This window comes from Gorilla gorilla, chromosome 19 (genome assembly GCF_029281585.2).
Source record: "Gorilla gorilla gorilla isolate KB3781 chromosome 19, NHGRI_mGorGor1-v2.1_pri, whole genome shotgun sequence".
NCBI classification, from domain to species: Eukaryota; Metazoa; Chordata; class Mammalia; order Primates; family Hominidae; genus Gorilla; species Gorilla gorilla.
The window spans coordinates 94,214,941-94,232,465 of record NC_073243.2 but is presented as its reverse complement, the minus strand read 5'-3'; the positions used below and the strand labels follow the sequence as shown (position 1 = coordinate 94,232,465).

Below are 17,525 nucleotides of genomic sequence, written 5' to 3'. Positions count from 1 at the left end.
GCACTGGGAAGTCTTGGAAGCTGTGTTCTGGCAGATGTGGCAGGCCTAGTGTTCTCTGGACACTAGAAGTAAAGAGAACCTTGCCCAAGCAACCTGAGGTGGGACAAAAATCTACAGATAGCAGTGAGAGTAGTGATTGGACACACAAGGTTAGAATGTTTTTCTGGCCCCCACGTAGAACTCAATGCTTTTCGTGGTCTGAGTAAAGCTGAACTGCTGAAGACAGAAACAAGATCCCATCAAGGTCTCAGAGGTCAGGTCAGTTCAGGAGCAGAAACACAGTGTTGTTTTTTCAAAGAGGAAAAATGGATTCTCTGAGAAGGTTCAGTGCCCCTACACATTCTAAATCTTCTCAATATGTAATATCGTATAGCCACAGTTCTCAAGAAGAAAATGTGTAGAAAGTGATATCTTTCCAGGAAAAATCTTTGACAGCTTTCATGGCTGGTTGTATTACATGTTAATAACAATGTAAGTTTTCCTGGAGCTTCACTGCCATTATTAAAGTCTATCTCATAATGTGCATTTGGAGACTGCCTAGAAAAATGTGGCCTCTGGTTGGAACTGGTGAGGTAGTGAGGAGATGACTAACAAATGAAGGGACTGCACTTCACAGCTTCTCTTTCTTTCTTTTCTTTCTTTCTTTCTTTCTTTCTTTCTTTCTTTCTTTCTTTCTTTCTTTCTTTCTTTTTCTTTCTTTCTTTCTTTTCTTTCTTTCTCTTTCTTTCTTTCTTTCCTTTCTTCTGTCTTTCCTTCTTTCTTTCATTCCTTTTTCCCTTCCCTTCCCTTCCCCTCCCCTTCCCTCCCCTCCCCCTCCCTTCCTCTCCCCTCCCCCTCCCTTCCTCTCCCCTCCCCCTCCCTTCCTCTCCCCTCCCCTTCCTTCCCTCCTTTCTTTTTTTCTTTTTTTTTTTTTTGATGGAGACTTGCTCGGTTGCCCAGGCTGGCATACAGTGGCATGATCTTGGTTCACTGCAACCTCTGCCTTCCAGGTTCAAACAATTCTCCTGCCTCAGCCTCCAGAGTAGCTGGGGTTACAGGCATGTGCCACCACACTGGCTAATTTTTGTATTTTTAGTAGAGATGGAGTTTCACCATGTTGGCTAAGCTGGTCTTGAACCCCTGACTTCAAGAGATCCACCCGCCTCGCCTCTCAAAGTGCTGGGATTACAGGTGTGACCCACCGCATATGGCCTACAACTTCACAGTTATTTTCAATAATTTAGGATCACTCTGGAATAACCTTAACATCCGCCCTGCCTGCCTTTGCCCGCCAAAAGTACTTAGTCTGTGCCCAAATAAAGTTTAAACAATCTAGCTGCACTGTTTCCAAGTGTGTAGTATCTAGGGTCTGATCTTCAAAAGTACAACGAAACAAACTGTTGTACCCCAATTAGACAAGTTTAAATCATAATTTGATGGTGTTATGTTTTCTATGAAGAAGGATACAAAGTAGAGTGGTAACTTTCATATATGGCGGAGAAGGGGGCCATGCTCTCACAAAATGAATGGAGTCAGATCTTTATAATAGTTTAATAACTATCATGAATATTGGAGAGACACATCATATAATTTTGAGTTAGTGCCGAGTATAGGAATATCTAGCAGTCTATTTTATAAGAAAATATTTTCTTTTATATGAACCTATTAATGAGGTAGATGAAGTTTTTTTGTTTTTAATTCGTTTTTCTTAGGCACATATTCAAGGGAGCATACTAGTGTTTGGTAAAACGAGATGATTCCGCATCAGGTTTTTGTTTTTAAAGATGAAAGAGCTGAAAAACCTTGTTTTGTCACAGCAATGCCATCCAGTTATTCAAATTTTTTGAGATCATAATTCAAAAATTACATTGTGATTTAGCTTCAAATTTTTTTTTTTTGTAATGACCTTTGAATTGACAAGTCATTAAAATTTTCTGTAGTTTGGATAGGAACAAAACGTTTGAAATCATCTAAATTGAAAAAATCGTGTTTGTCAAAATCTACCTCCTACTCCCTCACCTACCATGCCATGTTCAATTCTTGTGCTTGAAAAGCATTGAAAAATTTAAGTTCTGTTAATTTCAATCCACTTTCACCAAAGTAATAATTTTTGTGAGAAAGCCATAATCTCATCAATAATGCCTTTAAAAAAATTCAACAGAAAATATGAACTAGTAACTGATCATGATAAGAAAATAAAACCCAGAAAAAGCAAAGTCCTAAGGCAGAGCAACTTCTGTCTTCAATGTGAAATCACCATAGTCTCTTGGAAGTGGTTTCTCTTTCAAAGCAGTTTGCTGTCCAGATGGTGCAAAGGCCCATACAAGTTTATTCTTCCAAATAGGAAGATGTAGAAAAAACTCAGATGTCAGAAACGATCCAAATATTTAGTCAAAGTGATAATGAAATAGGTTGCTTCCTTCATCCAGGTGTGGCCAATTTAAGAGTTTGAGGAAGATATTAAAATTGTGGGTAAATTCAGGGTAGATTGAGACACTGAAGCTCTGGCACACAAAGTCTTCTGTCATAGGGAACATGGAACAAGTACATTTCCCCCCAGGGTTTCTTTTCTGGCCTTGAGTCTAAAATCACATGATTTTTTGGTACTTGTTAAAAATGTGGCCCTCTGTAATCCCAGTACTTTGGGAGGCCGAGGTAGGCAGATCCCGATGTCAGGAGATCGAGACCATCTTGGCCAACATGGTGAAACCCCGTCTCTACTAAAAGTACAAAAATTAGCTGTGCATGGTGGCGCGTGGCTGTAGTCCCAGCTACTCGGGAGGCTGAGGCAGGAGAATCGCTTGAACCAGGGAGTCGGAGATTGCAGTGAGCCGAGATCGCGCCACCGCACTCCAGCCTGGCGACAGAGAGAGAGTCCATCTCAAAAAAAGAAAAAAATTGGTTGAGCATGGTGGCTCACGCCTGTAATCCCAGCACTTTGGGAAGCCAAGGTGGGCAGATCACGAGGTCAGGAGATTGAGATCATCTTGGCTAACATGGTGAAACCCTGTCTTTACTAAAAATACAAAAATTAGCTGTGCATGGTGGCGGGCGCCTGTAGTCCCAGCTACTCAGGAGCCTGAGGCGGGAGAATGGCGTGAACCCGGGAGGCGGAGCTTGCAGTGAGCTGAGATAGCTCCACTGCACTCCATCCAGCCTGGGCGACAGTGAGACTCCGTCTCAAAAAAATAAAATAAAATAATAAAAAAATTTAATAATAATAATAAAAAAAAGTGGCCCTTAAACTTGAACTTGCAGACAGCCTGCCTCAAATGGTTGGGCTGCAGCGGGGGCGTGTCTCCCCACGCCTCATACACTTCCAAGGCCTCTTCTACTACCTCCCCTACGAAGACCTGGGTCACTCCAGTCATGGCCATGGATGCGACCATATTCTAGGACGCTGAACTGCCAGAGATGGACGGTATCAGACTTCTAAAGGCTGCCTCTTTCCCTTTCCTACTCACGAACACACCCACACTGCCTCCCATAATGTGAAGTGACTTGTGGATACAGTCTATTCGTATTTTAGAAAGTGGAGTTGAATGTGTGTTCATAGCAAACTAGTAGAAACAGCCCACGACACAGGGAACATTGCAAACACAGAGCTGCATACAGGAAAAGTCGAAGTGTGGATCTCATCTACTGATCAAGTTAAACAAACATCACTGAGTTGCCATCAGGAAGAGATTTATTTGGTTTGAAGTAGTCTAAACACAGGCATAGTCCAGTGAAAATGAACAGGTTTCTTGAAAATTGATGTAGAGCTGAAGTGCTGAAACTCGCTCACTGAAACATTCCCACCTGACACTAGTGCCTTATGACCCTCAAGGTAGATTAGACATTAACAAACAAAAGCACACAGAAACACCACCAAGACCTGATTTCTGCCTGTTTCCACTCCCAATCCTATGCTTAGCTACCTTTGGGCTCTTAAGGACCCTCTCCGCGGAGGCGGCGGGCCAGCTGCATGTCTCTGGGCATAATTGTGACGCGCCTGGCATGGATGGCACACAGGTTGGTGTCTTCAAAGAGCTGCACCAGGTAGGCCTCGCTGGCCTCCTGCAGGGCGCCAATGGCCGCACTCTGGAAGCGCAGGTCCGGGCTGATGGCCTGGGCGATCTCGCGCACCAGGCGCTGGAAGGGCAGCTTGCGCAGGAGCAGCTGCGTGGACTTCTGGTACTTTCTGATTTCCCGCAGCGCCAGGGTGCCAGGCTTGTAGCGGTGAGGCTTCTTGATCCCTCCTGTAGGCGGCGCCCATTTTCCGGCGGCTTTGGTGGCCAGGGGCTTCCTGGGGGCCTGCCAGGCGGTGGCTTTGCGGGCGGTCTGCTTGGTGCGCGCCATGTCGCGGGGCCTTAGCCTCTCCCCTGTCCTTGGGCTGAGCCTGGCCGGCTGCAGGCAGTACTGGCGTCAGAGAGCGAGGGCAGTGGTGCTGTGGACAGGATTCAGAGAGCCTGTGAGTTGAGATCCATGCGCGTGACTCTCCCACACACGTAACCCCTGCCAACCCAGCCCCACACTTACCAGCTCTCAGGTCTGTGGGTCGGTGGCCGGGCTGCTTAGTCTTCCCGGAAGGTCTTGGGTTTCCTTGGTCTACCCAGCAGCAGCCAGGAATCTCCCTCGCAGGCAGTCTGTTTCTGACTGGAGATCTCTGTGGTCTCAGTAAAGCCCTGCCTCTTATAAGGAGCTCAGATGATTGGATTAGACCCACCCAGCTACCTTCCCTTGTACTTCCTGCTTCACTAGATCCTCAACCTAATCAGGGCTGTGAAAACCCAATCAAGTCCCCGGGTTCTGCACACACCCAATGGAGAACGAACCTTCTGGAGTGCGCCTTGTGGGAGGATGGTAGGTGGGTGGGTCACCTAAAGTTCTAGGTGTGAAAGAGAATCTGAAAGTTTACATTTCTCCATCATCATGGAAATATTGACAGTGAAAATTTTTTTTTTAATAAAGTCGAAAGTTAGCCAACTTGCACATCTGCTTCAAAACACCAATGCATGAGATCATGAGGTTTTATCAGTTCCTTTGAGAATGAAGTGTTCCGGGAGCGGGGTGGGCGGGGGGTATGGAAATTTGAAAAATTTGAAATGGTCACTTCTCTGTCAGGGATTCTCCTCTGACATTTTCTCCCCAAAAGTGACACTCGTGAAAATCTTCTGGTAGCCTCCAGCAGGTTTGGCTCCGGATAAGCCAAAGCTTTCCTGAGAAAAGAATCACATGTGACTGTCGCTGATGCTCCCCCTCAGCCCCCTCAAGCTCCTTTTCCCCTATGAAGGTGGAAGGGACACCTGAGCTGAGCTATCCTGCCGTTGCCCATGATGGGAATGCCACGAGGTCCTGAGAAGCCAGCTTTGACCTCACTGACCTGCTGACCCGCGGTCACAGCAGAGCTAAGAAAACATTGAATATATTTTGTTATTTCAATATTTGTAGGGGTACCTGTGGTTTCAGGTTCCATGGATAAATTGGGTAGTTGTGAATTCTATTCAAATATACTGCTAAAAGACTTTTGTGATACCTATAGTAGAAATTAGTGCCCAATTCAATGTAGGTATGGTACACAGAACAATAGTTTCCATGATATCAGTACTTACAAAATAAGTTCGTATTAGTGTTTTAAGATTCGAGCTTATTATTATTATTATTATTTTGTTGTTAAATTTTTAAAAATGTGTTTCAATAGCTCTAGGAGTACAAGTTGTCTTTCATTCCGTAGATGAATTGTATAGTGCTGAAGTCTGGGATTTTAGTGCACTTATCACTCAGTTTACATTTTACTCAACAGGCAGTTTCTTCCTCCATCACCCTCCTCTCACCTTCCCCACTTCTGAGTCTCTAATGTTTAGTATACTACACTGCATGCTTTTGTGGACCCATAGCTTAGCTTTCACTTCTAGGTGAGATGGTGCACTATTTGCTTGTAGATTGCTGAGTTACTTTACCGAGAATAATGGCCTCCAGTTCCATCCAAGTTGCTGAAATGACATAGTTTCATTCCTGTTTATGGCTGAGTAGCAGTCCATGGTGTATATGTTCCTGTTTTCTTTTTGTTTGTTTTCTTTTGTTTTATTATTATTTCAATAGTTTTTGGGGAGCAGGTGGTGCTTGGTTACACAGATAAGTGATTTAATGGTGATTTCTGAAATTTTGGTGTGCCCATCACCTGAGCAGTGTACACTGTACCCAATGTGTAGTCTTTTATTCCTCACCCCTTTCCACCCTTCCACCTAAGTTCCACAAGGTCCACTGTAACATTCTTATGTTTTTGTGTTGTCATAGCTTAGCCCCTGTTTATAAGTGAGAACATATGATGTTTGATTTTCCATTCTTGAGTTACTTCACTTAAAGTAATGGTCTCCAATTCCATCCAGGTTGCTGGGAATACCATTATTTCTTTCCTATTTTTGGCTGAGTTGTATTCAGTGGTATATCTATACGCACACACACACACATCTATATAACATTTATATATATATATATATATATATATATAACATTTTCTTTATCAACCCGATGATGGGCATTGGTTGTTTTTTTTTTTTTTTTTTTTTTTTTTTTTTTTTTGAGATGGAGTCTCACTCTGTCACCCAGGCTGGAGTGTAGTGGAACGATCTTGGCTCACTGCAAGCTCCACCTCCCGGGTTCACGCCATTCTCCTGCCTCAGCCTCCCTAATAGCTGGGACTACAGGTGCCTGCCACTACGCCTGGCTAATTTTTTGCATTTTTAGTAGAGGCAGGGTTTCACCATGTTAGCCAGGATGGTCTCGATCTCCTGACTTCATGATCCACCCACCTCGGCCTCCCAAAGTGCTGGGATTACAGGTGTGAGCCACTGTGCCCAGCCTGGTTTCATATTTTTGCAATTGTGAATTGTGCTGCTATAAACACGTGTGTGCAAGAGTTTTTTTCATATAATGACTTATTTTTCTCTGGGCAGATACCCAGTAGTGGGATTGGTGGATCAAATGATAGATCTCCTTTTAGTTCTTTAAGGAATCTCCACCCTGTTTTCCATAGTGGTTGTGCTAGTTTACATTCCTATCAGCAGTGAAAAAGTGTCCCTCACCTCATCCACCATAACATCTATTATTTTTTGATTTTTTAATTATGGCGTTCTTGCAGGAGTAAGGTGGCATTGCATTGTGGTTTTGATTTACATTTCCATGATCATTATTGAACATTTTTTTCATATGTTTGGTGGCCATTTGTATATCTTCTTTTGAAAATTGCCTGTTTATGTTTTAGCCCACTTTTTGATGGGATTGTTTGTTCTTTTTCTTGAGGCTTTGTTTTAGTTCCTTGTAGATTCTGAATATTAGTCCTTTGTAAGATACACAGTATGTGAATATTTTCTCCCACTCTATAGGTTGTTTACTCTGCTGATTCTTATTAAGTTTTTTTGCTGTGCAGAAACTTTTTAGTTTAATTAAGTCCTATCTATTTATCTTTGTTTTTCTTGCATTTGCTTTTGGGTTCTTCTTGGTCATGAACTCTTTGCCTAAGCTAATGTCTAGAAGAGTTTTTCTGATGTTATCTTCTAGAATTTTTATGGTTTCAGGTCTTAGATTTAAAGTCTTTCATCCATCTTGAGTTGATTTTTGTATAAGGTGAGAGTTGAGGATCTGCTTTCATCCTTCTATATGAGGCTTGCCAATTATCCTGGCACTATTTGTTGAATAGGGTGTCCTTTCGCTCCTTTATGTTTTTGTTTGCTTTGTCGAAGATCAGTTGGCTGTAAGTATTTGGCTTTATCTCTGGATTATCTATTTTGTTTCATTGGTCTATATGCCTATTTTTATACCAGTAGCATGCTGTTTTGGTAACTATAGCCTTGTAGTATAATTTGAAGTTGGGTAATGTGATGCCTCTATATTCCTTCTTTGTGCTCAGCCTTACTTTGTCTATGCAGGCTCTTTTATACTTCCATATAAATTTTAGAACAGTGTTTTTCTAGTTCTGTGAAGAATGATAATGGAATATTGATGGAAATTGCATTGAATTTGTAGATTGCTTTTGGCAGTATGGTCATTTTTACAATATTGATTCTACCCCTCCATAAGCATGGGATGCTTTTATGTTTGTTTCATCTATGATTTCTTTCAGCAGTATTTTGCACTTTTCCTTGTAGAGGTCTTTCACATCCTTGGATAGGTATATTCCTAAGTATTTTACTTTATTTTTTGCAGCTATTATAAAAGGGGCTGAGTTCTTGATTTGATTCTCAGCTTGGTCACTGTTGGTTTATAGCAGTGCTACTGATTTGTATACACTGATTTTGTATCCTTAAACTTTGCTGAATTCATTTAACAGATCTAGGAGCTTTCTACACGAGTCTTTAGATTTTCTAGGTATACAATCATACCATTGGAGACAGTGACAGTTTAACTTCCTCTTTAACAATTTGGGTGCCCTTTATTTCTTTCTCTTGTCTGATTACTCTGGCTAAGACTTCCAGTACTATGTTGAATAGGAGTGGTGAGAAAGGGCAAACTTGTCTTGTGCCAGTTTGCACAGGAAGTGCTTCCAGCCCTTGACCATTCAGTATGATATTGGCTGTGGATTTATCATATACGGCTCTTATTATTTTGAGGTATGTTCCTTTGATACCTAGTTTATTGAGAGTTTTTAACATGAAGTGATGTTGAATTTTATGAAAGGCCTTTTCTACATCTATTGAGATAATCTTGTGGTTTTTGTCTTTAGTTCTGTTTATGTGATGAATCACATTTATTGATTTGTATATGTTGAACAAGCCTTGCATCACAGGGATGAAGCCTACTTGATTGTGGTGGATAAGCTTTTTGATATGCTGCTGGATTTGGTTTGCCAGTATTTTGTTGAAGAATTTTGCATCAATGTTCATCAAGGATATTAGCCTGAAGTTTTCTTTTTTTGTTGTATCTCTGCCAGGTTTTGGTATCAGAATGATGCTGGCCTAATATTTTGGAATAGTTTCTGTAGGAATGGTGCCAGCTCCCCCCACTTTTTTTTTTTTTTTTACTTCTGGTAGAATTCAACTGTGAATCCTCTGGTCCTGGGCCTTTTTTTGGTGGGTAGGCTATTAATTACTGCTTCAATTTTAGAACTTATTGGTCTATTTGAGGATTTGATCTCTTTCTGGATCAGTCTTGGTAGGGTATACGTGTCCAGGAATTTATCTATTTCTTCTAATTTTCTAGTTTATGTGCATGGAGGTGTTGTTTATAGTCTCTGATGGTTGTGTGTATTTCAGTGGGGTTAGTGGTGATATCCCCCATATTTCTGATTGTGTGTTTGTGTTTTTTTTTTTTTTTTTTTTTGAGACGGAGTCTGTATCACCATGCTGGAGTGCAGTGGCGCTATCTTGGCTCACTGTAACCTCCACCTCCTGGGTTCTAGCGATTCTCCTGCCTCAGCCTCCCGAGTAGCTGGGACTACAGGTGCACGCCACCATGCCCAGCTAATTTTTGTATTTTTAGTAGAGACAGAGTTTCACCATTTTGGATCAGGATGGTCTTGATCTCTTGACCTTGTGATCCACCCGCCTTGGCCTCCCAAAGTGCTGGGATTACAGGCGTGAGCCACTGCACCCAGTCTGATTGTGTTTATTTTAATCTTCTCTTTTTCTTCTTTATTAGCCTAGCTAGAAGTTTATCTATTTTATTAATTTTTTCAAAACACCTGCTACTGAATTCATTGATTTTTTGAAGGGTTTTTTTGTGTCTCTATCTCCTTCAGTTCAGCTGTGATCTTGGTTATTTACTATCTTCTGTTAGCTTTGGCATTTGTTTGCTCCTGTCCTCTAGATCTTTAGTTGTGATGTTAGGTTTTTAACAAGTCCTTTCTAACTTTTTGATGTGGGTGTTTAGTGCAACAAATTTCCCTCTTAACACCGCTTTAGCTGCATCCCAGAGATTCTGGTACATTTTTATCTTCATTCTCATTAGTTTCAAAGAACTTCTTGATTTCTGCCTTAATTGCATTATTTACCCAAAAGTCATTCCAGTGCAGGTTGTTCAGTTTCCACGTAGTTGTATGGTTTTGAGTAAATTTCTTAATTTTGAGTTCTAATTTGATTGTGCTGTGGTCCAAGAGACTGTTATAATTTCAGTTCTTTTGCATTTGGTGAAAAGTGTTTTACTTCCAATTATGTGATTAATTTTAGAGTAACTGCTGTGTGGTGATGAGAAGAATGTATATTCTGTTGTTTTTGGGTGGAGAGTTTTGTAGATATCTATTAGGTCCATTTGATCCAGAGCTGAGTTCAGGTCCTGAATATCTGTTAATTTTCTGTCTTGATGATCTGTCTAATATTGTCAGTGGGGTGTTAAAGTCTCTCATTATTATTGTGTGGGAGTCTAAGTCCGCATTGTTTTATCATTATTCTTAGCTTCTTTCCATTGGGTTACAACATGATCTTTTAGGTCAGCGAAGTTTATTTTTATCCACATCCTGTAATTTTTTTATTTTTAAATTTTTTTAAAATTTTTTTATTATACTTTAAGTTTTAGGGTACATGTGCACATTGTGCAGGTTAGTTACATATGTATACATGTGCCATGCTGGTGCACTGCACCCACTAACTGGTCATCTAGCATTAGGTATATCTCCCAATGCTATCCCTCCCCCCTCCCCCCACCCCACAACAGTCCCCAGAGTGTGATATTCCCCTTCCTGTGTCCATGTGATCTCATTGTTCAATTCCCACCTATGAGTGAGAATATGCGGTGTTTGGTTTTCTGTTCTTACGATAGTTTACTGGGAATGATGTTTTCCAATTTCATCCATGTCCCTACAAAGGACATGATGGCAAATTTTAGCCATCTCAGTCTCAGCCCATTTCTGAGCCCTTGGTGGAGAGGTGTTGTGGTCATTTGGAGGAAAAGGGGCACTCTGGGTTTTTGAGTTTTCAGGGTTTTTTTGTGCTAATTCTTTCTTTTCTTTTTTTTTTTTTAAGAATGAAAAGAGGCAACATGAATTTCTTTTTTTTTTCAAAATTGAAACTGATGAATATCAACATCACTTAGTAAAGTTCAGGAGAAAAAAATCAAGTTAGATATGCAAAAATGTGATATGAATGTGATAGGAGATGTTATTCTCTGAAGCTTAATTTCATCTGAAAGAAATGTAAGAGAAAATAAAAAGCATTGTCAAATTCTTTCTTATCTTTGTGGGTTTATCTAGCTTTAAGCTTTGAGGTTGCTGACCTTTAGATGGGGGTTTTGGTTTTGTTGTGGTTGTTGTTTGCTGTTTGATTTTTTTTTTTTTTAAACACTCTGGCCACTCTTCTGTAGCGCTGCTGCAGTTTGCTGGGTGTCTGCTCCAGATTGTAGTCACCTGGGTTTTTCCCATACTTGGAATTATCACCCTTGAAAACTGCAAAACAGCACAGATGGCATCTTGCTTCTTCCTCTGGAAACTTTGTCCCAGGTGGGTACTAAAGTTGTTACTGGCTTGAATGTATATGTAGGAGGTGGCTGGTTACACTGCTTGGGAAAATCTCATGCAGTTGAGGGGAATAGGATCAGGGACATACTTAAGCAATCTAACTGCTTTTTGGTGGAGCAGCTGTGCTATATTGGGGATCCCTTCAGCCCCTGATCCATTAAGGCTCTCCAAGGCCCACAGGCTGGACCAGCTGAGATGCCTGAACAGTCATGGTGGCAGCATGCCCTACCGCATGGGCACTTAGACTCAGGGAGAAATTAGAACTCTGTCAGCTGTAGAACAGAGGCAGGTATGGCTGGAGGCCCTGGCTGGGAGGACCCACCCCACAAGGAGCAGTGGATTGGGGTCCTGCTTAAAGAAGCAGTCTGGCCACATTCTGGGAAAGCAGCTGTGCTGTGCTGGGGGTACCCTACCTCATCCCGACCATTTGGACTCTCCAAAGCCCACAGACCGGAACAGCCGAGTTGACCAAACAGCATAGATAGCAGCTTGGCCCTTTCCTGGGGTCTCTGTCCTGTCTCAGGCTGGCTCCACCTTGTTTCTTGTGGCTGGCTAGAATTCCAAGCCAGTGGGTCCTATCTTGTGAGTTGCCATGTAAGTGGGGCCTGCAGATTGATGCTGCTCAGCCCCCAGGATTTAGCCCTCTTCCTAGGGTTATGCACAGACCTTCTGCCTTGCCTGAGCTGCAGATGCTCTTGCCAGGGATCCCGAGGCCAGAATATGTAAAGCTCCTGGGTCTCTGTACATGTTCGAGCAGCTGCTCTGTGGAGACTCCACACAGCTGTGTGCATCAGATCCAAGGCGCTGGAGACACGGGCCTATAAGGGGATCTCCTGATCCACAGATTGCAAAGATCCACGGGAGAAGTGTGGTTTCCCGGGGGCATGCAATCACTCACTGCTTCCCTCCACCGGGGGTGCGGGTTCCCTTGGCTCTGTGTTGCTCCGGGGTGGACCGTTTCTCCACCCTGCTTTTCTTTTTCTTTTTCTTTCCTATTTTTGGCTGAGTTGTATTCAGTGGTGTATATACATATATAGAAACATTTTCTTTATCGACCCGATTGATGGGCATTGGCTGGTTTCTTTTTTTTTTTTTTTTTTTGGGAAGGAGTCTCCCTCTGTTGCCTGAGCTGGAGTGCAGTGGCGCAATCTCGGCTCACTGCAAGCTCCGCCTCCCAGGTTCACGCCATTCTCCTGCCTCAGCCTTCCGAGTAGCTGGGACTACAGGTGCCCGCCACCACGCCCGGCTAATTTTTTCTATTTTTTAGTAGAGATGGGGCTTCATCGTGTTAGCAAGGATGGTCTCGATCTCCTGACCTCGTGATCCGCCTGCCTTGGCCTCCCAAAGTGCTGGGATTAGAGGCGTGGGCCACCGCGCCCGGCCCATCCTGCTTTTCTTCATTCTCCATGGGTCAGGTTGTTTTCCTACGTAGTCTCAATGTGAGTACGTGGATATTTCAGTTGAAGGTGCTGCATTCACTCGCCCCTCTTCCTCTCTGTGAGTGCCACAGACCAAAGCTGCTTCCGATTGGCCATCTTGGGGCCCACTCGTCAGTTGATGGGCACTTAGGTTGATTTTATATCTTTGCAATTGTGAATTGTGCTGTGATAAAAATATGTGTACAGGTTTCTTTGATATAATGACTTCTTTTTTTTAGGTGTGTACCCAGTAGTGGGATTGCTGGATGGAATGGTAGGTCTACTTTGAGTTCCTTGTGAAATCTGTACACTGTTTTCTGCAGAGGTTGTACTAATTTACATTCCACCAGCAATGCCTAAACGTTTCCTTTTCACCACATTTACGCCAACACCTGCTGTTCTTTGACTATTGAATAATGGCCATTCTCGCTGGGGTAAGGTGGGTGAGAAACTCAGCTGTTTTTCATTGTGGCTTTAATTTGCATTTCCCTGATAATTAGAGATGTGGAGCATTTTTCCCTGTTTATTAGTTATTTGTGTGTCTTCTTTTGAGAAACGTCTATGCATGTTGTTTGCTCACTTTTTAATGGGATTATTTGTGTTTTCTTTGATTTGTTTCAATTTCTTGTAGATTCTGGATCTATCAGTCCTTTGCCAGAGGCATAATTTGCAAATAGTTTCTCCCATTCTGTAGGTTGTTTGTTTACTCTGATGATTTATTTTGCTTTGGAGAAGCTTTTTCTTTTCATTAGCTCCCACTGATTTATTTTTGCTTTTTTTGAATTTGCTTTTGGGGTCTTTGTTATAAGTTCTTTGCCTAGGCCAATGTCTAGAAGAGTTTTCCCGGTTTTCTTCTAGAGTTTTTATTGTTTCGGGACCTAGATTTAAGTCTTGAAGTCACCTTAAGTAAATTTTTGTGAATGATGAAAGATAGGGATCTAGTTTCCTTCTTCTGTGTGTGGCTATTCAATGTTCCCATCACCATTTATTCAATAGGGTGTTATTTCCCCTGTCGATGTTTCTGTATGCTTTGTCAAAATCAGTTGGCTTTATTTTTGTTTTCTCTATTTTGTTTCATTGGTCTGTGGATCTACTTTTATGCCAATACCACATTGTTTGGCATAGCCTTTTGGGATACTTTGAAGTCCGGTAATGTGATGCCTCCATATTTATTCCTTTTCCATAGGATGGCTTGGCTATCCTAGCTGTTTTTGGTTCCATATGAACTTTAGAATTTTTTTTTTCTAACTCTGCATAAAATGACATTGTTATTTGGGAAGAAATTGCATCGAATCTGTAGTTTGCTTTGGGCTGCATTTTTTTTTTTTTTTTAACAATGCTGTTTTTTCTAATCCACGGGCATGGAAAGTATTTCTGCTCGTTTGTACCATCTATTACTTCTTTCAGCAGTGCCTTGTAGTTCTCCTTGTTGGGATCTTTTACTTTGTTTTTAAAGTATATTCCCATATACATATGTAGCTACTGTAAGAGGGATTGAGGTTTTGATTTAATTCTCATCTTGGTTGTTGTTGGTGTATAGCATGCTATTAATTTGTGTGCATGACTTTTGTAACCTGAGATTTTACTGAATTTACCTATAAGGTCTGGCTGTCTTTTGTAGGAGTGTTTAAGGTTTGCTGTGTATACCATCAGACCACCAGGCAACAGAGATAGTCTGACTTGCTCTTTTCCAATGTTAATACCTTTTATTTCTTCCTCTTGCCTGATGGCTCTAGCTAAGAATTTTGTGCTCATTTTATAGAAAAGTTTTAGTTGTATGCAAAATCGGGCAAAAATTAGAGAGTTCCCCTATATCCTTTCCCCCACATAGGCATAGCCTCCCTCCGGTATCAACTCCCTATCCCAGATTGTATGTGAATTACAATCATTGAACCCACATTGACCTATTATTATCACTCAAAGTCTGTAGCTTATATTAGGGTTCACTATGTTTTTGTTGTACATTCTATGGGTTTGGACAGATGCATCATGACAGGCATCCGCAACCATAGTGTCCTATGAAATAGTTTCACTTCTCTAAAAATCTTTTGTCTCTAGCTTCTCTATTCCTTCTTTCAACACCAACCCCTTCCAACCATGGATCTCTGTATTTATTTATTGGTAAACCTTGTCTACTGACATTTCATATTGTATATACTTGTTATGTACAACATGACGTATTATATACATTTTACAATGTCAAAATCTAGCTAATTTTTACATAGTTATTGTAGTTTTGTTAAGAACACTTCACATTCACTCTTAGCATTTTTCAAGAGCACGATATATTGTTACGTGGAGTCACCACGCTGTAAAATAGATCTCTTGAACTTATTCCTCCCACGTGACTGAAATTTTGTATATTTTGACTGTCTCCTCAAATACCCCACCCCTGCCACCCCAACCCATGGTAACTACCATGCTACTGTCTACTTCTATAAGATCAACTTTTTTAGATTCTACATAAGATTGAGATCAAGTAGTATTTGTCTTTCTATGCCTTGCGTATTTCACATAGCATAACATAGCATAATGATCTCCAGGTTCATCTATGTGTCCTTATTTTTTTAGGCTATTCCTTAAGTAGCCTTAAAATATAAGAACACATAGATGAACCTGGAGATGTATTTTGTTGTGTATACATATCACATCTTCTTTATCCAATCATCTTTTTTTGGACACTTATGTTGATTTTATATCTTAGCTATTGTAAATACTGCTGCAATAGACATGAGCATACAGATAGCTCTTCAGTATACTAATTTTATTTCCTCTGGATATATATTTAGCAGTGTGGCATTGGTGGAACATATTGCAGCTCTATTTTTAGTTTTTGGAGGAACTGCCATACTAGTTTCTGTAGTGGTTGTACTAATTTGCATTCTCACCAACAGGGCAAGCGGTTTCCCTTTTCTTCACATCTTCATCTACAATTGTTATCTCTTGACATTTTCATAACAGTTATTCTAATGGGTGTGACATAATATTTTATTTTGGTTGTAGTTTGCATTTCTGTGATGATTAGTGATGTGGAGCATTTTTCCATACACCCACTGGCCATATCTGTCTTTTTTTTATAAACGTCTCTTTAGGTCTTTTGGTTATTTTTATTTTGGATTTTTGTTTTATTCCTATTGAGTTGTTTGAGTTTCTTAGGTGTTTTGGAAATTTATTCCTATCAGATATATGGTGTGCAAATATTTTGTTCCATTCTGCTGGTTTTCTCTTCACTCTGATGATTGTTTCCTTAGTTGTGCAGAAACTTGTTAGATGTAATTCCTTTTGTCTACTTTGCTTTTGTTGTCTGTGTTTTTGGGTTATATCTAAAAGATCAGTGGCCTAACCAGCGTTGGGGATGTTTTTCCCTACGTTTCTTGTAGTAGGGTCGTAGTTGAGGGTCCTGCTCTGAAGTTTGAAAGAGATTTTAGTGTATTTTTGTATATGCTAAGAGAAAAGGGTGTAATTTGATTATTTTGCATGTGGATATCTAGTTTTCCTGTCACCATTGATTGAAAAGACAGTCATTTCTTCATTGTTGTTGTCACCTTTGTGTAAACTCAGTAGGCCGTACATGTCTGGATTGACTTCTGTGGCCTCTACTCTGTTCCAGTGGTCTAAGTGTCTGTTTTTAAGCCAGTGTTATTCTGCTTGGGTTACTATCATTTTATAGAATACTTTGAAGTGAGGAAAGCACAGATCTTTTTATTTTCTCCGTAGTTTGCCCCGTGACCTCACTACTCAGAGAAATGTCAAAAGAGATGTTGATTTTTCACTTTTTTTTTGAGACAGAGTTTCACTCTTGTTGCCCAGGCTGGAGTGCAATGGTGCGATCTTGGCTCACTGCAACCTCCACCTCCTAGGTTCAAGCGATTCTCCTACCTCAGCCTCTTGAGTAGCTGGGATTATAGGCATGCGCCACCATGCCGAGCTAATTTTTGTATTTTTTTTTATTTTTTTATTTTTTTTAGTAGAGATGGGGTTTCTCCATGTTGGCCAGGCTGGTCTTGAACTTCTGACCTCAGGTGATCTGCCTGCCTCAGCCTCCCAAAGTGCTGGGATTACTGGCATGAACCACCATGCCTGGCCAATTTTGCACTTTTTAAATTTTATGCTTGTTGTTAGGGCAGAGTGATGACGACTAAGCTCCATCCATGCCACCATGAACACCGGAAGTTCATTTGATTTTTTATTATACATTTGTTCCCATTTCTCTTATATTCAGAGTATTTGATGAATTATATGTCAGTGTAATTAGAAAGAGTGTTTTTTAATGAAAATATTTAATGCTTAAATCTTATAATCATAGGAATTTTCTCTTTAATTTTTGCATTTTAACACCATAATATAAAATTAAAATATGTGAGAATTCTTATGTACTATAAAATTACATGTCAGATGTATTTTTCTTTCTCAGAAGGACAACAGAGAGATCAGTATATTACCTTAGCTATAAAAATAGTTTACAGTAAAACTGATTCTTCAGAGCTGAAGGCATGGAAATGAGTGCAGAGACTAGACAGTGTTTCTAGGGTCTGTTTTCTCTCTGAAGTTTTCCATGTGGCTTCTAGACTACTTTACCATTTTAATATTATCAAAGAGCCCTCCCTGACATAAAACAATCTTGGTAGCAATGTGAATAAAGTCATTTTAGACAACAATTTGGTGTGTAATTTTAATTTCATTCTTGCAAAAGTCAGAAA

General features: G+C 40.8%; 1 protein-coding gene across 1 annotated transcript; it reads right to left on the bottom strand.

Annotated features, from left to right (window-relative positions):
• Positions 1 to 3,649: 3,649 nt before the first annotated feature.
• LOC115931259 (histone H3.Y) lies at positions 3,650 to 4,714 on the bottom strand. Its single transcript, XM_055366902.2, has 2 exons — positions 4,501 to 4,714; positions 3,650 to 4,408 (listed from the first exon to the last, which is right to left on the bottom strand). The coding sequence occupies exon 2, from the start codon at positions 4,318 to 4,320 to the stop codon at positions 3,910 to 3,912; it is 411 nt and encodes a 136-aa protein (XP_055222877.1). The 5' UTR covers positions 4,321 to 4,408; positions 4,501 to 4,714; the 3' UTR covers positions 3,650 to 3,909.
• Positions 4,715 to 17,525: the final 12,811 nt, after the last annotated feature.

Excerpts from the sequence above, each read along its gene's own strand:
- LOC115931259 (XM_055366902.2), bottom strand. The coding sequence starts at position 4,320 with ATGGCGCGCACCAAGCAGACCGCCCGCAAAGCCACCGCCTGGCAGGCC.